This window comes from Capra hircus, chromosome 3, assembly GCF_001704415.2.
Source record: "Capra hircus breed San Clemente chromosome 3, ASM170441v1, whole genome shotgun sequence".
NCBI classification, from domain to species: domain Eukaryota; kingdom Metazoa; phylum Chordata; class Mammalia; order Artiodactyla; family Bovidae; genus Capra; species Capra hircus.
In genome coordinates, this window is record NC_030810.1 from 24324006 (window position 1) to 24348590 (window position 24585).

The window sequence follows — 24585 nt, forward strand, 5'->3', positions numbered from 1 at the left end:
ATAGTAAAATCATTCTCTTTCATGTAGACAACCATGAAAACAAATATCCTGTGAGCTAGAGATATGTACTGTATCTTTCCAGCAAATCTTTATGCCTTCTTGAGACAGATTTCCATAACTATATAATGTGATTACAGTTGATGAAGCAATGGCACACAGAAAGAGGCTGATAAAGCATCAGCCTCAGGAAAACAGATAAACACGTTCATGATTTTTAATTGTAACAAAGGTAGGATAACACTGAATATGAAGATAGAACTTAGAGCAAATATTTGTTTCTTCAACTTTAAAAACAAGCATCCATAAAACAGTACCAACTCTTGTAAGAATAATAACAAAACAGTCATTTCACTTGACTGATAGATAAAGATTCAAAAGAGATCATAGGACTTTAACATGTAGTATAAAAATTATAACACTCTGGAAAAGACATTTTTAACAGCAAAGTGAATATAAACCACCTAGAAGAACAAAAAACAATAAACTTTGAAATGTATGGGCAATTTGTCCAAAAAATTATCCCAGGTCATATAATTTAAGAAACACATTTTCCGAACACTCTAGTCATCCAACCTTGCCCTCAATGCCTCCATCTGACCATAGAAACTATAAGGATACTCTTAATAGAGAACAAAGTGAAAGAAAAACTAGTTTAGGAATTTAATGTGGCCCAAAGTAAAAAAAAAAAAAGACATATATATATATAAAATTTCAGAGCTTCTGCTAAGTCTCTACTTAAGAAAGGATATGATGAGAATAGATTTTATTCCTTGAAAAGTAACAAGTCTCATTTCTTAAGAGAGAGTGGATTCCTGGCTGGAATAGACAAGCTGAAAGATAAGCATGAGCTGTGGATAAAGGGTAAAAAAGAATAATCCCATTTGTAAAGTTAGAAAACCTTGTAGATTATACTGCTTTAAAGAAAATGTTCCCCTTCCTTAATACAAATTGACTGTGCTGCCTTAGAATTACTGTTCTTTTTTTAAGTGGTGTGTGTATGTGACAACTGTAAATTGCTGACATGAGATAAACACACCAGTAGAAGAATGAGAGGCTGCATGCTTATGTCATGGTAGCAGAGAGATCTTCATAGGGAACCCAAACTAGAGTTCCAAGACTCAGGCTTATACATGTGGCTAAGGCCTCCTGCTATGATTTATACTCTCAAGACTTAGTCACATAGATTTTGAAAAAAGCACTTTGAGGATTATTGATTGTCTTTCTGGAGTAAGAGGGACCATCCTAGGGACAGGTGAAGCCCTGTAGATAAAATGTACATTTCCCTAAAGTGATTGCAGGGAAGGAATATCCTTACTGTAAAAAACTGAAAAAGGAATTATCTCATGAGCGTGTAAGTAAAACAAGAAGCAAAGCAAAGAACTAAGTTTGTTGTAGAGCAATAATCTGTGTGAGGTTTATTTCCCCTCTTGTCCCAAACAGCTGAGATAACTCATAGTTAGCCAACAATGTTCAGAGCTCTCCCATGTATATAATTCCTTCTAGTTACCCCTAAATTTCAGTAAACATAACATACACCAAGTCCTGTGTCCATGGTGGTATAGAAAATTAAAAGAATTGGTAGTAAAATGAAGTGGCTATTCATGAACCCCTCTTCTGCTGAAGACAGCATGCCAGGAAGAGCACTGTGTCAAAGACAAGTGAGGGTCCCTAAATTTCAAACACTGACCATTACCTACCTAACATATGACTCAAGTTTCAGTTGAAAGAAACAGAGAGAAGTAAGCAACCAGGTGAAAGAGCAAGTAGATTAGATTGACTTAGGATGGGAAATTAAACTCCTCACTCTCTCTCAAATATGCTAGAAAAAAAGAAGCCTGAAGAAAGAAGGCAGATATTAGATTACAGGACTATGCTTTCACCTGATTAAAACAATCCTATCACTATGTACACAAAGCTTGTGCAGAATCTTCCAAAATTAGTTGTCTCAATGTAACAATAACAACTGATTTCTCAGGGTTAGCTTTTTATCATAGTTTGTTAAAAGCATATGTCTTTAGTTCTATGTTCATCAATATTTTTATTCAAAACAATTTTGAACAGGATTGTAAAACATATACTCTTATGTTACAAAATGCACATGAAGAAATTGTGGTTAAAGATAGATTCATATTATTTAGGTTGGTGCAAAGTAATTGTGGTTTCAGACCATGAATTTTAAATCATTATAACAAGGCTCAATCACAGCTTTATTAATAAAAATAGAAACCATTATAATCAACACAGTTTTTGCCAATGGGAAATAAGTTTATTTATTCCTGTAGCATAAAAATCCATGCTTTAGGATTTGACAAACTCTTGAAAGGCATTGTCTACCTCCAGCTGGTTGTGTAAGCCTTTTCCCTGCAAAAAGCTGTCAAGATGCTTGAAGAAATGGTAGTCCATTGGCAAGAGGTCAAGCGAATATGGTGGATGAGGCGAAACTTTGTAGACTAACTCTTTCAACTTTTCAAGCATTGGTTGTGCAACGTGCAATTGGATGTTTTCATGGAAAAGAATTGGGCTCTTTCTGTTGACCAATGCTGGCTGCAGGCATTGCAGTTTTCAGTGTATATCATTGATTTGCTGAACATATTTCTCAGATGCAATGGTTTCACCTGGATTCAGAAAGCTGCAGTGGATCAGATGGGCAGCAGATCACCAAACAGTGACCATGACCTTTTTTGGTGCAAGTTTGGCTTTAGGAAGTGCTTTGGAGCTTCTTGGTCCAGTCATTGAGATGGTCATCACTGGCTGTCGTATAAAATTCACTTGTCATTGCAGGACACAATCCAAGCAAGAAATAGTTGGTTGCATAGAATAAAAGGAGACAACAGTTCAAAGTGATTATTCTTTTTTTGTTTTTTTGATTGGCATTCAGCTCATGGGTACCCACTTACTGAGATTTTTCATCTTTCCAATTTGCTTCAAATGCTGAATGACCATAGAATGGTCCACACTGAGTTCTTTGGCAATTTCTCAGGTTGGTCATTGTCAACTTCCAATAGCCAGCCACTGCGCTCATCATCTTCAAGGCTCTTGTCTCCTTTGCAGAATTTCTTGGACCACCACTGCACTGTACATTTGTTAGCAATTCCTAGACCAAATGCATTCTTGATGTTGCGAATTGTCTCTGCTGCTTGATGACCATTCTCAGCTTGAATAAGAAAATTACTCAACTTTGCTTTTTGCCTAATATTATTTCCCTAGTCTAAAATAAATATAAAATAAACAGCAAGTAATAAGTCATTAGCAAAAAGACAAAGTGAGAAATGTGCATTCAAATAACCACTTTTATTAAAGAATGTATTCCAATATAAAAAGGCAAAGTTTAACAATGCAAAACCATGAATACTTTTGCACCAACCTAAATACTATTAGAATAACAGAAAACTTAGTATACAAAAGCACAAGTAAAAAATTTTTCCAGAGTCATTAACGTGGGCTATAAAATTGACTCTGAGTTGTGCAATAGCCAAATAAAGTGAAAAGCAGGATGAATTATAAGAATCATATTGCTTTTAAGATATAAACACCTTGTTATATAGGTGAAGAAAATCTGTTTGTGAAATGAGTCCTGTGAAGAAAAGATATACAGAACAGCACTGTATAATAAAGTCACTTCCAGTGGTTCCTTATAGGCTTCCCCCATGGAAGTCTAGTACATCATGCTAAAGCTGCAATCGTAAAGAACACTGTGTTCTTACATAATCTGCTTGTATTTTTAATAACCAACAGATAACAAAAGCCAGTATATTATACCTGTTATTCTATACTTCTTGAAATAAAATATCATTACTGTACATATAAAAGAAGATAGTTCTACTATAGTCATTATTATGATATTCCTAAAATAAAACAAAAGCATAATCTTCTTACCAAAACCACACTGAAGGGGATCCACTATTTCTCTCACCTGTGATTCTTTCACATTTTCAACAGTAAAGTTGAACCAGACTCGGAAGCGAGGATTACAGGTGTCCGGCCTAATAAATAAATCATACTCAAACTCAGAGACCTGGTCCACCCGTCCAAGGTTACCTGTTAATAAAATTTAAGAGAACTGGGTATTAATAGAAGTTCATGAAGCTCGATGGCACATACATTTAAATATTATGTGCTCTGACAGTGACATTTGTCATCATTTGGTACTTATAGGTTCATCTTTCAGAATCCATTAGGCTGCCACCAACTCTGAATGTAGTCCAGGATAAGAGGAAGTTTTCAGCTCGTCTAGGCTGTAGAACAAGCAACTTTTTCTGTCATTATAACCTAGAAGATCAATTTGTGCTACAAGTGTCTTTGACAGACTGGTTGGCATACTATATAGAGCAAGTGGCAAGCACCCTTAAAACAAGTAAAAACCACAACCAAACTTCAGTTTCCTGGTTAGAAAAACAAAAATGATAACACCCTGTGTCTTTTGTATTGAACTTTATACAAGTTACCTCTAATACATTTGATTTTATTTAATTTCAACCCAGCTATGCAATTTGTACTGTATTTTGTACCTTTTCAAACTTTTATCAGAACATGTTAAGAGAATATACAAGCAGACTAAGGGTTAAACAAAAATTAGAAGTAGTTTCTACATAAAAATAATAATGGTAAAATCAGAAACAACCATAAAGTTAATTTCCATTTCCTCCACCAACAAAACAGGCATATCAAAAGTGTAAAAACTTAAGTGTGACTCCAATTCTTTGTCTCTCCTCTCTCCACCTAATATTCTAATGAGTAGTAAGTTGCCCAAAATTTTAACACTGGGATGGTATAAAAAATAAAAGCAAAGAGTCTGGTGAATTTCTGGTTCTGTTAATAAACCAGAAAAAGAAGAGTAAACACAACTACAGAAAGCAACAAAGCAATTGATTGAGAAGTCAGTATGGTCTGCATTTGAAGAGCACAGCAATATCCTACTTTAACAGCAAGGCCTTACTAAATAGCACAAAGAATTATATTCAATATCCTGGGATAATCTATAATGGAAAAAAATTTTTTAAAAAAGAATATGTGTGTGTGTGTGTGTAACTAGGTCACTTTGCTGTACAGAAGAAATTAACACAACATTGTAAGTCAACTATAAGTGTTAGTGTTAGTCGCTCAGTCGTGCCTGACTCTGCGACCCCATGGACTGCAGCCCTCCAGGCCCCTCTATCCATGAGATTTTCCAGGCAAGGATACTGGAGTGGGTTGCCATTTCCTTCTCCAGGGGATCTTCCCAACACAAGGATGGAACCCAGGTCTCCTTCACTGCAGGCAGATTCTTTACTAACTGAGCTACAAGGGAACTATACGTCAGTTAATTTTTTTTTTAATCCATAAGTCATCACACAAAAAAATGAGCTCTAGTCTATCTTTCTCCAAAAGAACACTCAGAATTAAACTTTATATGCACCAAAGTTCTAAATTTCTTAATCACTAGTTCTATTGACATGTTACTTCTTTTTCTGAGCATCAGTTGTAGTAGACAGAGTACTAGCCTAGGAATCAGCAGACCTGAATTCTAGCTCAGTTGACCCACTGTGCAACAATGGGTAAATTACCTACCCTCTCAAGGTCTCATTTGCAAAATAAGAATATTGAGTTACCTAACTTCTAAGGTTCCTTTCAGCTGTAACGTTATTTGGCTGCCTGATTCTAAGATTGATCTAAATGATCCAAGATAAGCCTTCCTTCAAAACCAAATCAATTAACCTTAGGGTGATTTTGTCTGCTCTCATTAAAATATGGCGTGAGAACCAGACTGACTCCTCCTTCCAGAATCAGAATGATCAGATACTTTGAGTTAAATAGACACATTATTTTTTTAAATGCATTGATGGGAAAATACAAACAAGAGTTAATTAAAATCAAAAGCTTTTAATTTTTCTAGCTTCATTGTCTTCAGAATTTCCAAGGAGATTCATCAATGGAATTGGTACTTTCAAATATTATCATTCAAAAATATTTACTAACGCTTCTTTTGTAGAAGGAACATTTATTATATGAGAGCCCTGAACTTAAAATCAGAAGATCTAAATTCAAGTTTTATCTCTGTCACTTACTAAGTGACCTTGGAAAATTAACCCAATCTGTGTACAAACTCTGCTTATTCAACTATAAAGTATAATTCATAATAATAGAAATATGAATATTTATCTCCAGGCTAATTAATATGAACATTAATTTTAACTAATACATAACTGATATTAACATGAATTTTCAACAGAAAATTAACATTTTCTGAGCATTTCTGCATGCCACATACTGTCCCAAATGCATGGTATATTGATATATTTAATTCTTACAACAACCCCCAACTGGTAGGACCCACTACAGTCCTCATTTTACATATGAAAAAAGGCAAGGGACAAATATATAAAATAACTTAGCCAAAGCTAATATACCATCTAAGCAAGTATGAGTCAGAACCGGGATTTGAATTCAAACAATATGTCTCTAGCCACTAGACAATAAGTTAAGTTCAGTTCAGTCTCTCAGTCATGCCTGACTCTTTGTGACCCCATGAACCACAGAACGCCAGGACTCCCTGTCCATCACCAACTCCCGGAGTCCACCCAAACGCATGTCCATTGAGTCGGTGATACCATCCAACCATCTCATCCTCTGTCATCCCCTTCTCCTCCTGCCCTCAATTTTTCCCAGCATCAGGGTTTTTCCAATGAGTCAGCTCTTCACATCAGGTGGACAAAATATTGGAGTTTCAGCTTCAACATCAGTCCTTCCAATGAACACCCAGGACTGATCTCCTTTAGGATGGACTGGTTGGCTCTCCTTGCAATCCAAGGGACTCTCAAGAGTCTTCTCCAACACTACAGTTCCAAAGCATCAATTCTTCTGTGCCCAGCTTTCTTTACAGTCCAAATCTCACATCCATACCTGACCACTGGGAAAACCATAGCCTTGACTAGATGGACCTTTGTTGGCAAAGTAATGCCTCTGGTTTTTTTTTTTTTTTTAATTTTTTTTATTTTTTAAATTTTAAAATCTTTAATTCTTACATGTGTTCCCAAACATGAACCCCCCTCCCACCTCCCTCCCCACAACATCTCTCTGGGTCATCCCCATGCACCAGCCCCAAGCATGCTGCACCCTACGTCAGACATGGACTGGCGATTCAATTCTTACATGACAGTATACATGTTAGAATTCCCATTCTCCCAAATCATCCCACCCTCTCCCTCTCCCTCTGAGTCCAAAAGTCCGGTATACACATCTGTGTCTTTTTTCCTGTCTTGCATACAGGGTCGTCATTGCCATCTTCCTAAATTCCATATATATGTGTTAGTATACTGTATAGGTGTTTTTCTTTCTGGCTTACTTCACTCTGTATAATTGGCTCCAGTTTCATCCATCTCATCAGAACTGATTCAAATGAATTCTTTTTAACGGCTGAGTAATACTCCATTGTGTATATGTACCACAGCTTTCTTATCCATTCATCTGCTGATGGACATCTAGGTTGTTTCCATGTCCTGGCTATTATAAACAGTGCTGCGATGAACATTGGGGTACATGTGTCTCTTTCAATTCTGGTTTCCTCGGTGTGTATGCCCAGCAATGGGATTGCTGGGTCATAAGGTAGTTCTATTTGCAATTTTTTAAGGAATCTCCACACTGTTCTCCATAGTGGCTGTACTAGTTTGCATTCCCACCAACAGTGTAGGAGGGTTCCCTTTTCTCCACACCCTCTCCAGCATTTATTGCTTGCAGATTTTTGGATCGCAGCCATTCTGACTGGTGTGAAGTGGTACCTCATTGTGGTTTTGATTTGCATTTCTCTAATAATGAGTGATGTTGAGCATCTTTTCATGTGTTTGTTAGCCATCTGTATGTCTTCTTTGGAGAAATGTCTATTTAGTTCTTTGGCCCATTTTTTGATTGGGTCGTTTATTTTTCTGGAATTGAGCTGCAGAAGTTGCTTGTATATTTTTGAGATTAGTTTTTTGTCAGTTGCTTCATTTGCTATTATTTTCTCCCATTCTGAAGGCTGTGTTTTCACCTTGCTTATATTTTCCTTTGTTGTGCAGAAGCTTTTAATTTTAATTAGATCACATTTGTTTATTTTTGCTTTTATTTCCAGAATTCTGGGAGGTGGATCATAGAGGATCCTGCTGTGATTTATGTCTGAGAGTGTTTTGCCTATGTTCTCCTCTAGAAGTTTTATAGTTTCTGATCTTACATTTAGATCTTTAATCCATTTTGAGTTTATTTTTGTGTACGGTGTTAGAAAGTGATCTAGTTTCATTCTTTTACAAGTGGTTGACCAGTTTTCCCAGCACCACTTGTTAAAGAGATTGTCTTTACTCCATTGTATATTCTTGCCTCCTTTGTCAAAGATAAGGTGTCCATATGTGTGTGGATTTATCTCTGGGCTTTCTATTTTGTTCCATTGATCTATATGTCTGTCTTTGTGCCAGTACCATACTGTCTTGATGACTGTGGCTTTGTAGTAGAGCCTAAAGTCAATGCCTCTGGTTTTTAAAATGCTGTCTAGGTTGGTCATAACTTTCCTTCCAAGGAGCAAGCATCTTTTAATTTCATGGCTGTAATCACCATCTGCAGTGATTTTGGAGCCCAGACAATAACTTTTACTGAAAAAAAAACCTGGTTGGAAGAATAGGAAGATAATACACCTTGAAAGTACAGCATAAGTTATAATTCTTAATAAAAAATTACAAAACACAAAATGAAAAAGCTATTTTTGACCTCCAAAAGTTCATGGTTGAAAAATTAAATTAACGTGCAATTTCAACATTAAAGGAAAACAAGATTTTTATTTTGTTTTTAATTCTGGAGCACTATAAATGGATTTTGATTAATAATAGCATCTTAAAATCATTGCTATATATTGTATCTAAAAATAAAGAAAATATGTTTTAAAGTCTACAGTTCCAAAATTATTTCAGATCCTTTATATTATTAAAGCCTCACCATGACCCCATAATGAGTAAGCTGAGATTCAGGTATCTTTAGTGCTTGCTTAAGTTCATGCTTTAAAGCACCAGGGGGAGTCCCCAAAACAAAGACTTCACATTACATTGTACTGCTCTTTGGAATGGGCCTTCCTGATGGCTCAGCAGGTAAAGAATCTACCTGCAATGAACGAGACACAGGAGACTTGGGTTCATTCCCTGGATCAGGAAGATACCCTAAAGGAGAAAATGGCAATCCAGTCCAGTATTCTTGCCTGAAAAACTCCATGGACAGAGGAGCCTGGTGGGCTACAGTCCAAAGGGTCGCAAACAGTCAGATACGACTGAGCAACTAACCAGCAGCAGCACCTCTTTGGAATATACCATGCTGCTGCTGCTGCTGCTGCTGCTGCTGCTAAGTCGCTTCAGTCGAACCCGATCCTGTGCGACCCCATAGACGGCAGCCCACCAGGCTCCCCCGTCCCTGAGATTCTCCAGGCAAGAACACTGGAGTGGGTTGCCATTTCCTTCTCCAATGAATGGAAGTGAAAAGCGAAAATGAAGTCGCTCAGTCGTGTTCGACTCTTAGCGACCCCATGGACTGCAGGCTCCTCTGTCCATGGGATTTTCCAGGCAAGAGTACTGGAGTGGGGTGCCATTGCCTTAGCTACAATCAACTCGTTTATTGACTGATTCAATCACTTATTCATTCAAAAAGGGCTATAGTATGTGCTATAAAATAGAACAGAAAGTAAGTCCAACAGGTGCAGCCTTGGCTTTTACTAAGTTTTAAAGTGAAGTCGCTCAGTCGTGTCAGACTCTTTGCGACTCCATGGACTGTAGCCTACGAGGTTCATCCATCCATGGAATTTTCCAGGCAAGAGTACTGTTTACAGTCCTGAATAATAATAAGCATCTGGTATTTGGTCTTCTGTAACTACTCTATTGGCCTTCTTCACCTCTCCTATGAGGAGTATTCTCTCTGTGTGTATGCAGGAAAAAAAAAAAGTTTTTCTCATATTACCAGTAATATTTCAACAAAGTGCCAATTTATGACATTCTGATTCTGAACACAGAAACTTGGAATAAGCTGACCATGCCTTTATGTCATCTGGTTCCCTCCACCTATATGAAAGGAGAAAAGAAAACAAATAGGAATCTAAAATACAGGACAAACACACACACACAAAAAAAGTAGATTTTAAACACTGACATGCCAATAGTCATGTTAGATATAAATGGGCTAAATATTATAAATAGACTCAAAAATTACTCTGGATAAAAATAACAATGTATGTAGCAGCGGGACTGCTGGGCCTTATGGTGGTTTTATTCCTAGTTTTTTAAGGAATCTCCATACTGTCTTCCATAGTGGCTGTATCAATTTACATTCCCACCAACAGTGAGTGCAAGAGGGTTCCCTTTTCTCCACACCTTCTTCAGCATTTAATGTCTGCAGCTTTTTCATGATGGTCATTCTGACCAGTGAGATGACATTTCATTGTAGTTTTGAATTTCATTTCTCTAATAATGAGTTATGCCAAGCATCATTTCATGTGTTTATTAGCCATCTGCATATCTTCTTTGGAGAAATGTCCGTTTAGGTCATTTTCCCAATTTTGATTGGGTTGTTTTTCTGGTATTGACTTGATGACATGCTTGTCTATTTTGGAAATTAATCCTTTTACAGTTGTCTCATTAAATTAAAAATATATAAAAAACACAAATTTCCTGATACCATGAAAAAAAAATGCATATAGCTTATAAAGAAATTTTTCATACTTAAGAACAAAGAAAGACTGAAAATAAATCGTCCTTTCAACTATCATCATCCAAAAATATTTACTGAGCCCTAAGTTGTAGAGAGTATTTTTTCAACGAATTATTAATTTTATAACAGGAAAGACACTATCAAAAAGAAAGCTAATGTAGCTATATATATCTCAGACTAGGTAGACTTCAAATCAAGAAACTCACTAGAAATGAACAGAGACATTTCATGATGCAAAAAGGTAATTGCATCAAAGAAGATATAAAAATATCAAAAAATATACATCTAATAATAGATCTTCAAAATACATAAGCAAACCTGGACAAAATAAAACATGGAGACAACTTTAGAAATACAGTGAGAAATTTGAACACACCAATTCCACAAACCAAGAAAATATTCAGAAAGGATTTAGGCAATTTGAAAATGTGACTTAAAAGTATTTCTAGTTATAATTATGGAATACTTTTCATTTATACACCTACAGAATATATATCCTTTTCAAAAGCCCATGGTACATTTACAAAATTGATCCTACACTGGTCCATAAATGAAGTCTCAGCAAATTTCAAAGGAATCTGTATTATACTGACTATGTTCCCCTATCACAGTGATAGTATTTTAAATTAAATCATAATCAATATATGTCAAGCAAAATTTGTTGGACATAGTTAAATCAGTTCTAAGATGGAAATATAAATGCACACATACATATGGATTGATTTTCATTAATTTATACATAATATAAACTGTATTATGAAAATCAGTTATCTAAGCTTCTATTATTTGTTGTTGCTGTTCAGTCACTAAGTCATGTATGCTTCTTTGCAATCGCATGGATGGCAGCAGGCCAGCCTCCCCTGTCCTTTACTATCTCCCAGAGATTGCTAAAATTCATGTCCATTGAGCCAGTGATGCTATTTAACCATCTCATCCTCCACTGCTCCATTCTCCTCCTGCCTTTAATCTTTCCCAGCACCAGGGTCTTTTCCAATAAGTTGGCACTTCGTATCAGGTGGTCAAAGTACTGGAACTTCAGCTTCAGCATCAGTCCCTCCAATGAATATTCAGGGTTAAATTCCTTTAGGATTGACTGGTTCAATCTCCTTGCTGTCCAAGGGGCTCTCAAGAGTTTTCCCCAGTACCACAATTCAAAAGCATCAATTCTTTGATGCTCAGCCTTCTTATGGTCCAGTTCTCACATCTGTACATGACTACTGGAAAAATCATGACTTTAAGTATATGGACTTTTGTCAGCAAAGTGTTTTTCTGCTTTATAATACACTGTCTAGGTGTGTCCTAGCTTTTCTTCCAAGAAGCAAATGTCTTTTAATTTCATGGCTGCAGTCACCATCCACAGTGATGTCAGAACACAAGAACATGAAATCTGTCACTACTTCCACTTTTTCCCCTTCTATTTGCCATGAAGTGATGAGACAGCATGCCATGATCTTAGTGTTTTTTTTTTAACATTTAGTTTTAAATAAATATTTCAATAAAAACAGATGTTGCTAGATTGGAATAAAAAGCTAGATCCAAAAGACAGAAACAGTCTGAAATTTCTTACTTTCTTCTTCCACCTACAGAAAAGGAGTGGTCCATATTTGGATAGATTCAAACCATCAAATATCAAAAAGCTCTTGAACACAGTAACAAACATCAGAGCAACCTATAACGTACAAGACCAAGACCAAGTGAAGTCACTCAGTCGTGTCCGACTCTTCGCGACCCCATGGACTGTAGCCTACCACGCTCCTCCATCCATGGGATTTTCCAGGCAAGAGTACTGGAGTGGATTGCCATTTCCTTCTCCAGAGGACTTTTCCAACCCAGGGATCGAAGCCAGGTCTCCTGCATTGTAGGCAGATGCTTCACCGTCTGAGCCACAAGGGAAGTCCTTATAATGTACAAGGAATCCTCAATAAGATTAATAGCTGACTTCTCATCAGAAATCATGGATGCCAGAAATCAGAAGGGTAACATATTCACAGTACTGAAAGAAAATATCTGATAGCCAGCAAAAATATTCTTCAAAAAAATAAAGACATGAAGACGTTAGCAGATAATCATATCTGCTCTGCAAGAAAAATTACAGGATGTTCTTTTACTTGAAAAGAAAGAACATTAGACGATAACTGAAATACACATGAAGAAGTAAAGAACACCAGTAAATGTAACCAGATAGGTAAATACAAAAGATGGTATAAGCATATTTTATGTTTGTAGATACTTTTTTTCTCCTAGATATAGAAGACAACCACATGAAGCAATAATTACAAATCTGCATGGAGTGTACATAATATATTCAGATGTGATTTCTAGGACAATAAATATATGTATATTGTTGAAACTAATTGATATTAACTCAAACTAGACTGTTATCAATTAACCATTAAGAAGAGAAAACTTAAAATACAGCAAAATTAGTAATAAGGGATTTAAGTGCTTATGTTCAGTCACTCAGTCATGTTCAACTGTTTGTGACCCCGTGTATTGTAGCCTGCCAGGCTCCCCTGTCCATGAAACTTTCCAGGCAAGAATACTGGAATGGGTTGCCATTTCCTACTCCAGGGAATCTTCCTAACCCAGGGATGGAGTCTCCTATATTGACACATGGATTCTTTACCATTGCATCACCTGGGAAGCCTAAGTGGTTCACTGGATAATATCTATCTAACACAAAAGAAGGCAGTAATGGAGGGATAAATAGAGAGGAAGGCATAAACCATTTAAAGAAGATAGAAAAATGATCTTAGCTCATCAGTAATAACAACAAATGCACACGGACTAGACACTCCAATTAGGAGGCAGAATAAGTCAGAATGATTTTTTTTTTTAACTGGGGCAACCACAGATGTATCTGAGATACAGATACACCTGTATCTGTAGAAGGAAGATAGGTTGTAAGCAGTAGGAAGTTTCTACTGCAATAGGTTGAAACTAGAAGGAATAAATAGGTTGAAAAGTAAAAGACAGAAAAATAATATACCAAACAAAGAAAAGTGAGCTGGAATAACTGTGTACATAGGATATTAATATCAGAAAAATTTACTGTAAGACAAAATTGTTTAGTAGAAACAAAGAATATTTTATAATGAAAAAGGCAAGCCATTAAGGAGACTTAACAGTTAAAAATAACTATGTCCATACAATAGCACATTGATACCACGAAACAAATACCACAAAACGGTGAATATTAAACGGACAAACAGACAAGTCAAAAATAATAGCTGAAAACTTCAATACTCACTTTCTATAATGAACTGAACAACTAGAATATTAACAGGAAATTAAGTAAATGTCGACATTCTAGGAACTAGCAAATTAAAATGGACTGGAATGGGTGAATTTAACTCAAATGACCATTATATCTACTACAGTGGGCAGGAATCCCTTAGAAGAAACAGAGTAGCCATCATGGTCAACAAGAGAGTCCAAAATGCAGTTCTTGGATGCAGTCTCAAAAACGACAGAATGATCTCTGTTTGTTTCCAAGGCAAACCATTCAATATCACAGTAACCCAAGTCTATGACCCAACCAGTAACGCTGAAGAAACTTAAGTTGAACAGTTCTATGAAGACCTACAAGACCTTTAAAGACTAACACCCCAAAAAGATGTCCTTTTCATTATAGGGGACTGGAATGCAAAAGTATGAAGTCAAGAAACACCTGGAGTAATAGGCAAATTTGGCCTGGGAATATAGAATGAATCAGGGCAAAGGCTAATAGAGTTTTGCCAAAGGAACGCACTGGTCATAGCAAACACCCCCTTCCAACAACACAAGAGAACACTCTACACATGGACATCACCAGATGGTCAACACTGAAATCATATTGATTATATTCTTCTCAGTGAAAGATGGAGAAGCTCTATACAGTCAGTAAAAACAAGACTGGGAGATGACTATGGCTCAGATCATGAACTCCTTACTGCCAAATTCAAAATTAAATTGAAGAAACTAGGGAAAAGCACTAGACCATTCAGTTCAGTTCAGTTCAGTTCAGTTCAGTCCCTCAGTCTTGTCCAACTCTTTGCACCCCATGAATCGCAGCATGCCAGGCCGCCCTGTCCACCACCGACTCCCGGAGTTCACTCAAACTCACATCCATCAAGTCGGTGATGTCATCCAGCCATCTCATCCTCTGTCATCCCCTTCTCCTCCTGCCCCCAATTCCTCCCAGCATCAGAGCCTTTTCCAGTGAGTCAACTGTTTCCATGAGGTGGCCAAAGTACTGGAGTTTCAGCTTTAGCATCATTCCTTCCAAAGAACACCCAGGATTGATCTCCTTTAGAATGGACTGGTTGGATCACCTTGCAGTCCATGGGGCTCTCAAGAGTCTTCTCCAACATCACAGCTCAAAAGCATCAAATCTTTGGCGCTCAGCTTTCTTCACATTCCAACTCTCACATCCATATATAACTACTGGAAAAAACCATAGCCTTGACTAGACGGACCTTTGTTGGCAAAGTCAAGTCTCTGCTTTGAATATGCTATCTACATTGGTCATAACTTTCCTTCCAAGGAGTAACTGTCTTTTAATTCATGGCTTCAATCAACATCTGCAGTGATACTGGAGCCCATTCAGGTATAACCTAAATAAAATTCCTTAAGATTATACAGTGGAAGTAAGAAACAGATTTAAGGGACTAGATCTGATAGATAGAGGGCCTGATGAACTATGGATGGAGGTTTGTGACATTGTACAGGAGACAGGGATCAAGACCATCTTCATGGGAAAGAAATGCAAAAAAGCAAAATGGCTGTCTGGAGAGGCCTTGCAAATAGCTGTGAAAAGAAGAGAAGCGAAAAGCAAAGGAGAAAAGGAAAGATATAAGCATCTGAATGCAGAGTTCCAAAGAATAGCAAGAGATAAGAAAGCCTTCCTCAGATATCAATGCAAAGAAATAGAGGAAAACAACAGAATGGGAAAGACAAGAGATCTCTTCAAGAAAATTACAGATACCAAGGGAAAATTTCATTCAAAGATGGGCTCGATAAAGGACAGAAATGGTTTGAATCTAACAGAAGCAGAAGATATTAAGAAGAGGTGGCAAGAATACACAGAAAAACTGTACAAAAAAAGATCTTCATGACCAAGATAATCACGATGGTGTGATCACTTATCTAGAGCCAGACATCCTGGAATGTGAAGTCAAGTGGGCCTTAGAAAGCATCACTATGAACAAAGCTAGTGGAGGTGATGGAATTCCAGTTAAGTTATTTCAAATCGTGAAAGATGATGCTGTGAAAGTGCTGCACTCAATATGCCAGCAAATTTGGAAAACACAGCAGTGGCCACAGGACTGGAAAATGTCACTTTTCATTCCAATCTCAAAGAAAGGCAATGTTAAATAATGCCCAAACTACTGCACAATTGCACTCATCTCATACGCTAGTAAAGTAATGCTCAAAATTCACCAAGCTGGGCTACAGCAATACATGAACCGTAAACTTCCAGATGTTCAAGCTGGTGTTAGAAAAGGCAGAAGAATCAGAGATCAAATTGCCAATACCCGCTGGATAATCAAAAAGCAAGGGAGTTCCAGAAAAACACCTATTTCTGCTTTCTTGACTATGCCAAAGACTTTGACTGTGTGGATCACAGTAAGCTGTGGAAAATTCTGAAGAGATGGGAATACCAGATGACCTGACTTGCCTCTTGAGAAACCTATATGCAGGTCAGGAAACAACAATTAGAACTTGACATGGAACAACAGACTGATTCCAAACTGGAAAAGGAATACATCAAGGCTGTATAATGTCACCCTGCCAATTTAACTTTTATGCAGAGTGCATCATGAGAAACGCTGGGATGGAAGAAGCACAAGCTGGAATCAAGATTGCCAGGAGAAATACCAGTACCTCAGATATGCAGATGACAACAGCTTTATGGCAGACAGTGAAGAGGAACTAAAAAGCCTCTTGATGAAAGTGAAAGAGTAGAGTGAAAATGTTGGCTTAAAGCTCAACACTCAGAAAACTAAGCTCATGGCATCTGGTCCCATCACTTCATGGGAAATAGATGGGGAAACAATGGAAACAGTGTCAGACTTTATTTTGGGGGTCTCCAAAATCACTGTAGATGGTGACTGCAGCCATGAAATTAAAAGACGCTTACTCCTTGGAAGGAAACTTATGACCAAGCTGGACAGTATATTCAAAAGCAGAGACATTACTTTGTCAACAAAGTACAATATAGTCAAGGCTATGGTTTTTCCAGTGGTCATGTATGGATGAGAGATTCGGACTGTGAAGAAAGCTGAGCGCCAAAAAATTGATGCTTTTTGAACTGCGGTGTTGGGAGACGACTCTTGAGAGTGCCTTGGACTGCAAGGAGATACAACCAGTTCATTCTAAAGGATATCAGTCCTAGGTGTTCTTTGGAAGGAATGATGCTAAAGCTGAAACTCCAGTACTTTGGCTACCTCATGAAAAGAGTTGACTCAATGGAAAAGGCTCTGATGCTGGGAGGGATTGGGAGCAGGAGGAGAAGGGAATGACAGAGGATGAGATGGCTGGGTGGCATTACCGACTCAATGGACATGAGTTTGTGTGAAGTCCAGGAGTTGGTGATGGACAGTGAGGCATGGCGTGCTACGATTCATGGGGTCGCAAAGAGTCAGAACACGACTGAGTGATTGAACTGAACTGAACTGATAAATCAACTAAGTATATAGAACTTTTCTTTCAACAGTTCAGTTGATGAACTGATGAACTATGAACTGATGAACTGATGAACTATGGAATGAGGTTCATGACATTGTACAGGAGACAGGGATGAAGACTATCCCCATGGAATAGAAATGAAAAAAAGCAAAATGGCTGTCTGAGGAAGCCTTACAAATAGCTGTGAAAAGAAGAGAAGTGAAAAGCAAAGGAGAAAAGGAAAGATATAAGCATCTGAATGCAGAGTTCCAAAGAATAGCAATAAGAGATAAGAAAGCCTTCTTCAGCAATCAATGCAAAGAAATAGAGGAAAACAACAGAATGGGAAAGACTAGAGATCACTTCAAGAAAATTAGACATACCAAGGGAACATTTCATGCAAAGATGGACTCGATAAAGGACAGAACTGGTCTGGACCTAACAGAAGCAGAAGATATTAAAAAGAGGTGGCAAGAATACACAGAAGAACTGTATAAAAAGGATCTTCACAACCCAGATAATCACAACGGTGTGATCACTCATCTAGAGCCAGACATCCTGGAATGTGAAGTCAAGTGGGCCTTAGAAAGCATCACTATGAACAAAGCTAGTGGAGGTGATGGAATTCCAATTCAGCTATTTCAAATCGTGAAAGATGATGCTGTGAAAGTGCTGCACTCAATATGCCAGCAAATTTGGAAAACTCAGCAGTGGCCACAGGACTGGAAAAGGTCCGTTTTCATTCCAATTCCAAAGAAAGGCAATGCCAAAGAATGCTCAAACTACTGCACAATTGCACTCATCTCACACGCTAGTAAAGTAATGCTCAAAATTCTCCAAGCCAAGCTTCAGCAATACATGAACCGTGAACTTCCTGATGTTCAAGCTGGTTTTAGAAAAGGCAGAGGAACCAGAGATCAAATTGCCAACATCCGCTGGATCGTGGAAAAAGCAAGAGAGTTCCAGACAAACATCTATTTCTGCCTTTTTGACTATGCCAAAGCCTTTGACTGTGTGGATCACAATAAAATGTGGAAAATTCTGAAAGAGATGGGAATACCAGACCACCTAACCTGCCTCTTGAGAAATCTGTATGCAGGCCAGGAAGCAACAGTTAAAACTGGACATGGAACAACAGACTGGTTCCAGATAGGAAAAGGAGTACATCAAGGCTGTATATTGTCACCCTGCTTATTTAAATTATATGCAGAGTACATCATGAGAAACGCTGGACTGGAAGAAGCACAAGCTGGAATCAAGATTGCCGAGAGAAATATCAATAACCTTCCTACAGTAAATATATATTTTCCTCAACTTTACAGGAATATTTTTCAGAAAAGACTACCACATAGAGTATAAAACAAGTCTTAAGAAATTTAACATGAAGGAAATCATGCACAGTATGCTCTCCAAACAAAATAGAAGGAAATTACTAATCAGTAAAAAAAGGAAATTTAAGGAATTCAAAACCATTTAGAAATGACACAATACATTCATAAATAATAAAGAGGGTCAATGAAGAAATCAGAAAGAAAGTTACAAAATATCTTAGCATGATTAAAAACAAAGCTACTATCTATGAAAATCTATGGACGCATAGAAAGCAGTACTTATACAGAAATATGTAGCTGCATATGCTTACATTTTAAAAAAGGAAAGATCTTAGAGCAATATCCTAATTTACCAACATTTCACCTTTTGAAGCTTAAAAATAAAGTGAACTAAAGGCAAAATAAATGAAATAATAAAGGATGGACAGAAATGAAACAGATAATTGAAAAAAAGTTGAGAAAAGCAATGAAACCAAAAATTACTAATTTCTTTTAAGTAATCAATAAAATAGACAAACTTATCTACACTGACTAAGAAAGAAAGAGGACACTAAATTAGTAAAATCAGTAATTAGAGGATATACTATGACCAATTGTAGGCTAACAAATTAGATAACCAAGATGATATAAGGAAAGTTCTAAAAAGACACAAAACTGATTAAAAGAAGAACTACTAAAAGAAGAAATCTCTACAGACCTAAACAAAAGTACTGATTTAATAATCAAAAACTTCACATCAGGAAAAACCCAAGTGCACACAGGTTTGGATGAATTTCCAAACTTCACTGATGAATTTATAGAACTTTTAAAGGAAAATTAACACCCATCCTTAACAAACTATTGACCCAAAACGAACAAGAGAGAACACTTCCCAAAGTCATTCCTGGGGTTGTTTGTCTGGATACTACAAAGACATCACATGAAACCTAGGTGTCAATAACAGTAATGAATAATGACCCCCAAATCCTCAATGAAATACTAGCAAGCCAAATCCAGTATTTTATGAAAATCACTGCACATCACAATAAGTGGGACTTATACTGGAAATTCAATGTTGGTTCAACATACGAAAATCAATTAATGTAATAAACAAGATTACTAGAAGAAACAACAAAAACACATGATCATCTCAGCACACACAGAAAAGCATTTCACAGAATTTTATACTTTTTATGATAAAAAGCGCCAGAAGACAAATGAATAAAAAGGAATTTTTTTTAAATCTCCTAGCTAATTAGCATACTTAATGGTTCAGGGCTGAACATTTTCCCCCTATGATCTGGGTTATGATAAGTATGTTTGCACTCACAATTTCTATTTAACATAGTAGTTAATATTCTAGCAAGGGTAAGTAGGCAAGAAAAAGAAACAAAACGATTCAAACTGAAAAAGCAGAAATAAAATTATATTTATTTGCTAATGATATGATCTTTTATGGAGAAAATCCTAAGGAATGTAGAGGCAAAACGAAGACTAAGTTAAAAAAAATATTTCATCAAGGTTGCAGGAAACAAATCATACAAAAATCACCTGGATCTCTATACAGAAGCAATGAATAAGTTCAAAATGAGATTTAAAAAACAATGTCATTGATAATATCAGAGAGAAATAAATACTTGGGATAAACTTAGCAAAAAGCGTAAGTAAACAAAGAATGTAACGTTATTTTAACATTTGAAAAATCAGGCAATGGACTTCACCATTTTGCAAAGGAAAAGGAGAAGAACCATGTTATTACTTCAGTAAGTTCAGTTCAGTTCAGTCACTCAGTCGTATCCGACTCTTTGCGACCCCATGAATCGCAGCATGCCAGGCCTCCCTGTCCATCACCAACTCCCAGAGTTCACTCAGACTCACGTCCATCGAGTCAGTGATGCCATCCAGCCATCTCGTCCTCTGTCATCCCCTTCTCCTGCCCCCAATCCCTCCCAGCATCAGTGTCTTTTCCAATGAGTCAGCTCTTCACATGAGGTAGCCAAAGTACTGGAGTTTCAGCTTTAGCATCATTACTTCCAAAGTAAACCCAGGGCTGATCTCCTTTAGAATGGATTGGTTGGATCTCCTTGCAGTCCAAGGGACTCTCAGGGGTCTTCTCCAACACCACACTTCAAAAGTATCAATTCTTCGGCACTCAGCCTTCTTCACAGTCCCACTCTCACATCCATACATGACCACTGCAAAAACCATACACTTGACTAGACAGACTTTAGTCGGCAAGTAATGTCTCTGCTTTTGAATATGCTATCCAGGTTGGTCATAACTTTTCTTCCAAGGAGTAAGTGTCTTTTAATTTCATGGCTGCAGTCACCATCTGCAGTGATTTTGGAGCCCAAAAAAATAAAGTCTGACACTGTTTCCACTGTTTCCCCATCTATTTCCCATGAAGTGATGAGACGGGATGCCAAGATCGTCATTTTCTGAATGTTGAGCTTTAAGCCAACTTTTTCACTCTCCTCTTTCACTTTCATCAAGAGGCTTTTTAGTTCCTCTTCACTTTCTGCCATAAGGGTGGTATCATCTGCATATCTGAGGTTATTGACATTTCTCCCGGCAATCTTGATTCCAGCTTGTGTTTCTTCCAGTCCAGCATTTCTCATGATGTACTCTGCATAGAAGTTAAATAAGCAGGGTGATAATATACAGCCTTGACATACTCCTTTTCCTATTTGGAACCAGTCTGTTGTTCCATGTCCAGTTTTAACTGTTGCTTCCTGACCTGCATACAGATTTCTCAAGAGGCAGGTCAGGTGGTCTGGTATTCCCATCTCTCTCAGAATTTTCCACATTTTATTGTGATCCACACAGTCAAAGGCTGTGACATAGTCAAAAAGGCAGAAATAGATGTTTTTCTGGAACTTTCTTGCTTTTTCCATGATCCAGCAGACACAGAAAAAAAAACATTTGACAAAATCCAACATACATTCATAAAAAAGCTTTCCTGAAACAAATAATACTTGGAAATGTTCTGTAATTGTTAAGTGGCATGCATTTAAAAAAGAAAAAACCCCACAAAACTTAAGGCTAATCAGCTCAGTTCAGTTCAGTTCAGTTCAGGTGCTCAGTCATGTCCGACTCTTTGCAACCCCATGGACTGCAGCATGCTATGCTTCCCTGTCCATCACCAACTCCCAGAGTTTACCAAAACTCATCTCCGTAGAGTTGGTGATGCCATACAAACATCTCATCCTCTGTCATCTTCTCCTTCTGCCTTCAATCTTTCACAGCATCAAGATCTTTTCCAATCAGTCAGCTCTTCACATCAGGTGGCCAATGGATTGGAATTTCAGCTTCAACATCAGTCCTTCCAATGAACACCCAGGACTGATTTCCTTTAGGATGGGCTGGTTGGTCTCCTTGCAGTCCAAAGGTCTCTCAAGAGTCTTCTTCAATGCCACAGTTCAAAAGCATCAATTCTTCGGCACTCAGCTATCTTTATAGTCCAACTCTTACATTCATACATGACTACTGGAAAAACCATAGCCTTGACTAGAATGAAGATTTTTTGCAACCTAATGTCTCTGCTTTTGAATATGCTATCTAGGTTGGTCATAGCTTTCCTTCCAAGGAGCAAGTGTCTTTTAATTTCATGGTTGCAGTCACTACTGCAGTGCTTTTAGAGCACAACAAAATAAAGTCAGGCACTGTTTTCACTGTTTCCCCATCTATTTGTCATGAAGTGATGGGACCAGAGGCCATGATCTTAGTTTTCTGAATATTGAATTTGAAGCCAACTTTTTCACTCTCTTCTTTCACTTTCCTCAAGAGGCTCTTTAGTTCTTCTTCACTTTATGCCATAAGGGTAGTGTCATCTGCATAATCTGAGGTTATTGATATTTCTCCTGGCAATCTTGATTCCAGCTTGTGCTTCTTCCAGTCCAATGTTTCTCAGGATATACTCTGCATATAAGTTAAATAAGCAGGGTGACAATATACAACCTTGATGTACTCCTTTTCCTATTTGGAACCAGTCTGTTTTTCCATCTCCAGCTGTAACTGTTGGTTCTTGCTCCGCATACCTATTTCTCAGGAGGCAGGTCAGGTGGTCTGGTATTCCCATCTCTTTTGGAATTTTCCACAGTTTATTGTGATCCACACAGTCAAAGGCTTTGGCATAGTCAATAAAGCAGAAATAGATGTTCTTCTGGAACTCTGTTGCTTTTTTGATGATCCAGCAGATGTTGGCAATTTGATCTCTGGTTCCTCTGCCTTTTCTAAATCCAGCTTGAACATCTGGAAATTCACAGTTCATGTATTTCTGGAACCTGGCTTGGAGAATTTTGAGCATTACTTTACTAGCATGTGAGATGAGTGCAATTGTGTGGTATTTTGATCATTCTTTGGCATTGCCTTTCTTTGGAATTGGAATGAAAACGGACCTTTTCCAGTCCTGTGGCCACTGCTGAGTTTTCCAAATTTGCTGGCATATTGAGTGCGGCACTTTCACAGCATCATCTTTTAGGATTTGAAATAGCTCAAATGGAATTCCATCACCTCCACTAGCTTTGTTAATAGTGATGTTTCCTAAGGCCCACTTGACTTCACATTCCAGGATGTCTGGCTCCAGGTGAGTGATCACATCATCATGGTTATATGGGTCATGAAGATCTTTTCTGTGTAATTCTTCTGTGTATTCTTGCCACCTCTTCTTAATATCTTCTGTTTCTGTTAGGTCCATACCACTTCTGTCCTTTATTGAGCCCATCTTGGCATAAAATGTTCCCTTAGTATCTCTAATTTTCTTAAAAAGATCTCTAGTCTTCCCCATTCTATTGTTTTCCTCTATTTCTTTGGATTGATCACTGAGGAAGGCTTTCTTATCTCTCATTGCTGTTCTTTGGAACTCTGCATTCAGATGCTTATATCTTTCCTTTTCCCCTTTGCTTTCTGCTTCTATTCTTTTCACAGCTATTTGTAAGGCCTCCTCAGACAGCCATTTTGCTTTTTTGCATTTCTTTTTCTTGGGGATGATCTTGATCCTTGTCTCCTGTACAATGTCACGAATCTCAGTCCATAGTTCATCATGCACTGTGTCTATCAGATTTAGTCCTTTAAATCTATTTCTCACTTCCACTGTATAATCATAGGGGATTTGATTTAAGTCATACCTGAATGGTCTAGTGGTTTTCTCCACTTTCTTCAATTTAAGTCTGAATTTGTCAATAAGGAGTTCATGATCTGAGCCACAGTCAATTCCTAGTCATGTTTTTGCTGACTATATAGAGCTCTTCCAACTTTGGCTGCAAAGAATATGATCAATATGATTATGGTGTCGACCATCTGGTGATGTCTATGTGTAGAGGTTCTCTTATGTTGTTGGAAGAAGGTGTTTGCTATGACCAGTGCGTTCTCTTGGCAAAACTCTATTAGCCTTTGCCCTGCTTCATTCTGTACTCCAAGGCCAAATTTGCCTATTACTCCAGGTGTTTCTTGACTTCCTACTTTTTCATTCTAGTCTGTTGTAATGAAAAGGACATCTTTTTTGGGTGTTAGCTCTAAAAGGTCTTGTAGGTCTTCATAGAACCATTCAGCTTCAGCTTCTTCAGCATTACTGATCAGGGCATAATCTTGGATTACCATGATATAGAATGATTTTCCTTGGAAATGAACAGAGATCTTTCTGTCATTTCTGAGATTGCATCCAAGTACTGCATATAGGACTCTTTTGTTGACTATGATGGCATTTCTTCTAAGGGATTCTTGCCCACAGTAGTAGATATAATGGTCATCTGAGTTTAATTCACCCATTCCAGTCCATTTTAGTTCACTGATTCCTAAAATATCGACATTCACTCATGCCATCTCCTATTTGACCATTTCCAATTTGCCTTGATTCATGGACCTAACATTCCAGTTCCTATGCAATATTGCACTTTACAGCATCAGACCTTGTTTCTGTCACCAGTCACATCCACAACTGGGT

General features: G+C 37.5%; 1 protein-coding gene across 1 annotated transcript in view; it reads right to left on the reverse strand.

The window, feature by feature from the left end:
- LOC106501971 (cytosolic carboxypeptidase 6) overlaps positions 1–24585 on the reverse strand; it is a 1114558-nt gene that overhangs the window by 866864 nt on the left and 223109 nt on the right. The window contains exon 3 of the mRNA XM_018043997.1: positions 3914–4038. Within this exon, the coding sequence (XP_017899486.1) occupies positions 3914–4038 (125 nt within the window). The remainder of the gene's footprint in view (positions 1–3913; positions 4039–24585) is intronic.